The sequence below is a fragment of the Herpailurus yagouaroundi genome, unplaced genomic scaffold, assembly GCF_014898765.1.
Source record: "Herpailurus yagouaroundi ecotype Mexico unplaced genomic scaffold, PumYag 165, whole genome shotgun sequence".
Taxonomy (NCBI): domain Eukaryota; kingdom Metazoa; phylum Chordata; class Mammalia; order Carnivora; family Felidae; genus Herpailurus; species Herpailurus yagouaroundi.
The window spans coordinates 21,956,717-21,965,323 of NW_024412406.1; the positions used below are offsets into that span (position 1 = coordinate 21,956,717).

General features: G+C 43.8%; 1 protein-coding gene across 1 annotated transcript in view; it reads left to right on the top strand.

Moving 5' to 3' along the window:
* The window catches only part of ASPH (aspartate beta-hydroxylase), a 229,473-nt gene that overhangs the window by 149,821 nt on the left and 71,045 nt on the right, over nt 1-8,607 (top strand). Inside the window, exon 15 of the mRNA XM_040487723.1 lies at nt 4,070-4,155. Coding sequence (XP_040343657.1) covers nt 4,070-4,155 — 86 coding nt within the window. The remainder of the gene's footprint in view (nt 1-4,069; nt 4,156-8,607) is intronic.

Consider the following 8,607-nt stretch of genomic DNA (forward strand, 5'->3'; position numbering starts at 1 on the left):
CATGAGTGCTCCTTGTCATTTCTGTGGCTTGGCTCTGTGCCTCCCCATCACAAGAAGGCTGAGATCTGTCTGTGTTTTTGAGAGTCGGGAAAATTGCCTTAGGCTTCTCATACATTTAAAAATAAAAATAGCCATGATGGGATGAGACTTGAATTTCAAAGAGAGGCAAAATAGGAACTATTACGTTTGAAGATACATGAAAAGAAATATGTTAAGGTTTTTAATATTTTGTCTATTTTTTTGTGATAATATTGAAATATTTTGACATTGAGATACTTACAGCTTAGCTGTTTAACACGCATATTATGTTGGATGTCCTGAGCTGGCAGTAGTTTATTTTTCTTCTTCTAGATAAGTCTCGTGTTAACTTTATAAAATGGGAGACAGAGGTGGGAAAACCAGTGACGCCAGCAGTAATATACTCTAGTCGGGTACACCCTGGGCTTTCTTGGTCCCACTGGCATTCTGCCAACAGACACTTCTGCAAAACCAAAATGAACAATTGAGAGACATGAGTCAGTGCTGAGACGACAAGATAGTAACTCACCACCGTGAATTCTCATCTCGGTCACACGTCAGTTTATTTTCCATATCCTTAGCGCACATGCTAACGTATAGTGACACACAGCTGGAAATGCCCTTTATTCCCTATTTTGTCCATCTCTGCTTTAGCCGCTTATATTTTTTAACACTAGGGGTCCTGACGGGGAGCCTGCGTGGCTCAGTCGGTGAAGCGTCCGAATTCGGCTCAGGTCATGATCTCACCATTTGTGAGTTCGAGCCCCGCATCGGGCTCTGTGCTGACAGCTCGGAGCCTGGAGCCTGATTCAGATTCTGTGTCTCCCTCTCTGTCTCTCTCTGTCCCTCTCCCACTCACACTCTCTCTTCCTCTCTCTCTCTCTCTCAAAAATAAAATAAAATGTTTAAAAAAATTATTAAAAAAAAACCACTAGGGGTCCTGAGGGTCCAGGGAGGGGGAGGAGAAAGATGGAATAAACAAATAAAAGAGCATAACATTTTTTTTTTTAACGCATAAGGAATGAAATAAATGAAATAAAGGAAAGATGATCAGGGTGTCAGCTTTTTTGCTGATGAAGCCTGAATTGAAGGCTGGACAGGATGAGCAGTAACAATGCATTTATTAGTAATACACCCCAGAATTAGACATAACTGCCTACTTCCGGCAGCAGGGAACAGGCCTAGTTCCCCCACGTGGTCGCCTCAGATGTGCCCTTGGGAGGAAGAGAAGGCATGGGACTGAGTCACCCGAGTTTGTCATATCCCCCAACCCAGTGAGCGGATAAGTCACACCATCTCCCCTGTGGGGAGAGGCAAGAGGCTAAGAGGCTTTAGGAAGTGTCCTTCCCTTTGGAAACCATTTGAGTGGAAACCATCCTTCCCATGTAGATGAGCGAGGGGAGGCGTCAAGGGACTAACCCTTTTGGAACCTCAGTGACATGCCTGTGAAGTTAAATTCCCTATGGGTGGGAGGTCGAGAGGATAAAAGGAGATATACGTAAAGCACCCAGTGTGGAGGCCAGCCCAGATGAATGCTAAAAGTAAAATAGTAGCGATTTCATTCAGTCTTTCTTTGGACAAATCTACACGCTCCTCCTTTGCCGTTTTATTTGCCATCTCTAGCCGGTTTTGTGGTTTGGACAACCAGATAGATGGATATGGCGCTATCCTCTGAAAGAGGGCAGACATGACAAGAACAGATTACTGAGCAACAGTGCCTTCGATTTCTTATGTGCTGAGCTTGAGACATCAGTGTCACAAATCACAGGCACGTGGATTTGTGATTTTTGTACTGCCAAAGAGGGGCGCCTGGGTGGCTTAGGCAGCTGAGCGTCTGGCTCTTGATTTCAGCTCAGGTCGTGATCTCTCAGTTCATGAGATCGAGCCCCAGGTCAGGCTCTGTGCTGACGGTGCAGAGCTTGCTTGGGGTTCTCTCTCTCCCTCTCTCTCTCTGCCCTTCCCCTGCTCATGCTCTCTCTCTCAACATAAATAAATAAACATGAAAAAATTAAAGAAAAAAGAAACTTAACTAGTTAATTTGTAGTTCCATTTGGAAATTAAACTGTTAAAGAAAGCCCAGTACAGGGCTGAAGACTGACCCTGAAGACAGCATCCCAGGGACCAGCAGGGGGCAGGAGCCAGAGAGGAACTGGGGGGGAAATGCAGAGTCCAGAGAAGCACGAGGAAAACTAGGAAGGCGGACAACACAGAACAAAGTCAAAGAGAGGGATCGTTTCAGGAAGGAGGGAAGAGTCAGACGTGCCAGGTGCTGAAAGAAGTCAGGAGAAAAAGGAGCAAAAGGATTGGCAGAGAAGGCCGTAGGCATTACTGGCTGTCAGATATGGAGCACCTTAATGTATGCCAGGCTCTGTGCTGTATGTTCATGTGCAGTTTTGACTTAATTCTCAAAAACAACATCCCCATTTTACAGATTAGGGAAGTAAGAGCCAGAAAAGTTTTGCTACCAGCTTGGCTTAGGTCACAGAGCACGGAAATCACCGAGTTGGGACTCAGACCCCCTGCCTTCTGACTCTTAACCGCTGAGCTCCCCTTCCTTCCAGAAGACTTGCTTTTGCCCTGTGTTGGGTGAGGAAACCAGAGCACTGTGAGTTGAGGGGCCATGAGTGAGGGGTGAGGAAGAAGGGATGGCAAGTAGACGAGGGTAGCCCGACGTTTGTCCTGGCTGGTGTTGGTTTGCTTTAAGACGATGAAGACTTCAGCATTATTAAGTGACAAGAGATGCTTGGAATAGAGCCAGCGAGTGAGGAGACAACCAGAAGGTGCAGAAGGCCGAGGACAGGTGTGTGTGCGCGGAGGGGCGGGATCTTAAAAAGGAGAGCCCCTCCTCCTCTGTGACAGGAGAGAGGCAATTGGATGGGTAGGTTCAGTGTCAGAACATTAGAGAAGTTCTCTTCTGTCCTCATTTCCTCATTCTGTCTCCTCCCCCTATCCCACTGCCAACCCCCTTCTCTATCTGGAACATCCCATTTACCCTTCAAGGTCCCGCCCTCGTCACTCTCCTGAGCCCACAGGAGGGTCTGCCGTAGGCTTCTGGGGACCATGCGGCCTCCATCCACCCCACAGGCACTGCCAGGTGTGCACCAGCAGGACTCGTCCCCCTCCTGCTGGATGTGACTTTATGCTAAGTGAGCATGAATCAATTTAGTCTGCATCTAAGACATGGTGCCTTGTCTTGATCTCAGGGTTGTGAGTTCAAGCCTGCATTGGGCTCCACGCTGGGCACAAAGTTTTAAAAAAATCTTAAAATAGTACAAGTCATATAGGAGAAGGGCCATGAAAGACAGAGATGCAGGGTGCTGTGGACTCTAAGCCAGAGGGGAAATGACATGAGGGAGGCAGAACTGAGCACTTATGTGAGTGACACTTGGAGAAGCCTTATGAAGAGTGTAGTTTAGAGCTAATTGTTGCAGGATGAGCGTATTTTCAACTGACAAAGGTAAAAAATGGGCCATTTTACTTAGAGAAAGTAGTATCCGAAACGGCACAGAGCTTATTTGGGGAACACAGGGTGGTCCTGTTTGGCTGAAGTATGGAATATGGCTGGAGTGGTATCCATGATGCAATGGAAGAACTTTGAGCACTAGACTATGAAATTCTGTTAGCGGTGGCTCCCTTGAGATTTCCCACTGACTTTCCCATTTTTATCTGTATCTGATCAGAAACATTGCAGAAATATTCAAAAGCTATTTTAAGCAGTCTTTTGCACTTAGCCCAAAAGTTGACAATAAGAGTTCATAACTCACACCTCCCATTTTTATTCTGGAAACTAGGCCAGTATCCCTCGTGAGTTTCAGGATGCCAGTATCCACCCAGTCTCCCAGGAACACCTGTGACCGTCGAAGTAAGGGCGGCGGTACCTCCCTTGGCAGCTACTGACGGTGTCGTGCTAGGGATGGGGGTGGGAAGAGGTGAGCCGGGAGTGGGTTTGCTCCTGCAGCTGTAGGTTTCTCATTACTTGTAAATCACTATTCTTAATAATTATTTCTAGACAAAAAAAAAAATACAAAATAAAACCTCTTTTTTCTTTCAGTTAAGAAAAAGAAGCCTAAACTATTAAATAAATTTGATAAGACTATTAAAGCTGAACTTGACGCTGCAGAAAAACTTCGTAAAAGGGTATGTTGATGTTTTTGTCTGGTGGAGAAATGTGCAATGAAGATAAATTCAGGCATTACTCTTGCATTGTTAAAATAATAATAATAATAATAATAATAGTAATAACAACAACAACAACAGCACCAATAGAAACAGCCCTTGAATAGAGTGGATTTTTCCCCAAGAACATCAGCATTCCATGTGAAATGAGTCAAGTAGAAGGAAGAATCATGGCTGGATGACCAAACAGAAGTAGAACTAACCAGAGGTCAGCCTCCCTCCACCACTTGCTAGTTGTGTGGCTTTGGACAGAACTCTTGGCCATTCTGAGCCTCAGTTTCCTTATTTTAAAAAAAATGAGAATAGTAAGTACTCTTTCTAAAAGTTTTTGATTGGGTAGCATCTCAATGCAAAAAGAAAGTAAGTTAGTCCAGTACTCTTAGGGTAGTTACTGTTAAGTGAAATGACACTGGGTTTAACATTCTTCTCCCTTGGGGTTAATCCCATGCACCTGCAGTTTTCAGGGAGACTATTATGTGGTTTGTGTTGTTACCCGTTAATTTGAAATACTACTTGCATTTGTTTCTGGATATTGCAGTCAAAAAAAGAAGTTGACACTAGATTGAAGTTACTTGTTCTCTTAGTCATATTCTTCATCTAATTATCATGTCAAACACTTATAATAATGCATTTAATAACACCTTCACTTAATCATCTACTTGTTTGCCGTGGAAATTGCTCTTTCTCTACTCTGTACATGAATTAGACTTTGCGTAATGATCATTAGTTTTCCTGTAAATGCTTTTTTTATCAAGTAGACATTTTTGGCGGCAAAGATAGGACAGGGGGATTGTAAGTAAATAAGCAACAACAAAAGCACCCAAGTTAGGAACTGAAGTGGGACAAGAATGTGCTTCCCACATGTTTATCGGAACCATACCAGTAAGCACGGAGACTTCTGTAACTAGTATTAGACAAGGTTCCCAAGCCAAGGAGGGCTTACCCTCCTTAGCAGCTGATAAACATGTAGTCACGTCAAAGAATATCGCGGCCAGCTTGTTGTTCACTGCCCTTAAGTTTAACCGCTGGAATGATTTCTGAGTCTGTCTTGTGTGGCTTTTATAAGAGGAAGCCCTCTACTATTTGTAGGAAATTTGCATTTCTTAATAGAAATGAGGTGGGAATCTTCTTTTTCTGTCACTTTCTTTGGCATCCTCCACTTGCTCTTTGCTAAATGCCAGGTGTGAAAATGTGGGGTGTCTATTTCACAGGTGACTTTTGGGATAAAGGACAAAGGAACAACTTTAGAGAAGGGTTTTTATGTAATTCTAATGAATGGTAAAGAGCTCAGTTACCAAGGGGCAGATACATCAATGGGACATAAAAGTGCTGGAACAGTCCATGGGGTCTTCTCTGGTTCTTGCTTATTTGGAGAAATTATCATTCATTCCTCCAGAAGCACCCTGAATTTCTAACAGACTAAATAAAGGAGGAAGAAATAGCTACAGTTCCTGCTTCTGAAATAGCAGGGATCCATATTATTGGCTGCATTATCAGCGTAATTTTTTAAGGTTATTTTTATGGCTGATATTTCAAATGATGCGACTGGACGTGCTGGAGTAGCCCATGCTGAGGTATGTCCTAGACGGAGGAGGTCCAGTCTAGCTTTGAGTACTGTGCTACATGAAAGTATGAGGTCACTTTATTTTTCCATCCAAAGTGCATAGATCAGATCATATTTCAATCATCTATTTTTCAAAAGTATTGCTTAAAATACCTCTATTTTTCAGAAGTATGTATTGCTTGAAACTCTTCCTTATCCCTAGAAAAAAAGAATTTGAAGTGCTATACTGAAAGATTCTTTTATTTGCTGGAGTCACTTACTGTTACTGTATTTTAAGTGAAAAAAGAGAGGGAAAATGGAAAACGTAATAAGGCCGGAGTAAGTAAGGCCAGCACATGAAAGCCTACATCCCAGGCTCTAAATGGTGCTTGGGATGAATGAAGTACAGTGTAGGCAGAAGACACGGGGAATAGCATCGTCCTGTAAGATTAATGGTGTTCATCAGAGTAGCTGTCCTCTACCAAGTCCGGAGAGAAACGTTCTGCTGTGGATCTTCATAAAGGGTACACTGATGGATGGCACAGCTTCCCCCCTAACATCACACCAGCAGATTCTACAACACATCTGTGTGTGTGGGGGGGGGGGGGTCTTAATGTCCTTCAGCATGGCCCATTGGCCTCATGCCAGCACAGCGGGGCCCAAGTACGTGTCTCTCCAATGAACTGGCTTTGGTCCTGGGAGAAAATGTAAGCTATGTTGAAAGAGATGATTTTTAGGCAGTTCTTCACAAGCATTGTATCTTGCTTTTGAGTTTTTAAATAAGAAATGCATAATAGCGTTAGGAGATTCTGGGGAAGGGAAATTCTTTCAGACCAAAAGCAAACACAATTACTTTGTCAGCCCTTAGCAAAGCAACACGGTCTCTGTCTTAAGGGGATCGCAAGGATGCCTAAGTCAAGCCAGATATTCCATTATTTTTATAACCTTGATGACCAACTAAGGGAGTGTCTAGAAGGAACAAAATACTTTAGCAAATTTGTTACGAAGATTGTTATTTCTATTGTTATTTCTGTTTTAAAGCGTAATGGTGCATTTAGCATGATTTTCACAAAAATAGCCTCAACATTTGCAATTTGAGTTACATAATGCATGTGGTAAAGCTAAAAATAGTCCTCCCAAAAGATACCCACGTCCTAATCCCTGGATCTTGTATTTAGAGAAAGGGTCTTTGCAGATATGAGTAAGTCAAGGATCTTGAACCGGGGAGATTATTCTGGGTTATCCAGTTGGGCCCCAAATGCAACCACACGTGTCTTTATAAGAGAGAGGCAGAGGGAAATTGAATACAGACAACATAGGAGACAGAAAGGAGAAGGCATTGTGAAAACCGAAGTAAAGACTGGAGTAATGCATCCACAGTCAAGAAAGGCTGTCAGGAGGCAAGGGACAGATTCTCCCCCAGAGCCTCTGGAGGAAACGTGGCTCTAACAACATCTCAGTTTCAGCCCAGTGAAACTAATTTTGGACTTCTGTTCCCCACAGCACTGAGGAATAAATTTCTATTGTTTCAGTCATCAAGTTTCTGGTAATTTGTTACAGCAGCTATAGAGAACTAATCCAGATTTTGGTGCTGGACAGCGGGTTGCTCCTGTCACAAATACTTAAAAATGTGAAAGTGGCTTTGGAGAATTGGGTTAGGAGTAGAGGCTGAAAGAATTTTGAGAGGTATGAGAGCAAAAGCCTGGATTGCCCGAAGCAGACTGTTGGTAGAAATATGCATGCGAAAGCTGCTTCTGGGAGGGCTCTCAGAGGAAGTGAGGAGCACCGAAGAGAAAGGTTTATTGATAATCTTCGAGAATGCACATTATCGTTGCAAACAGCATGTTGACAGAGATGTTAAAGGCACTTCTGGCCAGAGCCCAGAAGGAAATGAGGAACAGGTCCCTGAAACTGGAGGAAAGGCAGTCCTTGCTAGAGAGTAGCAGGAAGCTTAACTGAATTACATCTTACTGGCCTGGGCAAAGCAAAACTTGTAAGCGATGACCTTGGATATTTAGCTGAGGAGATTTCCAAGCCAAGTGTTGAGGATGTGGCTTGATTTCTTTTTTTGCTGCTTCTCGTAAAATAAGAGAGGAAAGTGATAATTAAGGAAGAAACCATTAGAGAAAAAAGAGCCAGGACATGACAGTTCGGGCAGATTTCTTAGTCTATCCAGATTGCAGAAGATGCTACAAGTAGGAAGTTCATTGTTAAGAAAGGGTAGTCTGGAGAGAAGGCCGAGGGCTCCTTTTCCTGAAGAGAGTGGATGTGTGGCTCTTAGGTCTACTCAGCCATCCAGCAGAGCCAGGAACAGAGATGGGATTATCCTGGAGAGGTCTGTGGCCATGACTCTTGTCTAATGGTGTGAATCCCTGTGACATACACAAAAGATCCACAAGGTTTTTGAGAATCTTATACCAGGAGGACCACCTCGACCTGAAAGGGACAGAGGACAAACTGAAAGAAGGCTGCAGAGTCCTGAAATTCTACAGGCAAGAACCAGGCTGATAACACTAACCACCCTTTCGATAGAAAGGAAAGATAACTCCAAGGGCAGAGTCTTGGACCCAGAGGCCAGAGACAAGGGCTCTGAAGCCAGAGCCAAGGACTCAGAAGGCAGGGCCTCAAGCTCCAAACCTTCAGACCTAAGAATTTACCTGCCTGCATTTTGAAGCTACTTGGAATCAGTGATTCCTTTCCTCTCTTCTTCTATCTTCCACCTCCTATTCCTCCCCTTCCTTCCTTCCTTCCTTCCTTCCTTCCTTCCTTCCTTCCTTCCTCCTTCCTCCCTCCCTTCCTTCCTCCCCTCCCTCCCTTTCTTCCTCCTTCCTTCCTTCCTTCCTTCCTTCCTTCCTTCCTTCCTTCCTTCC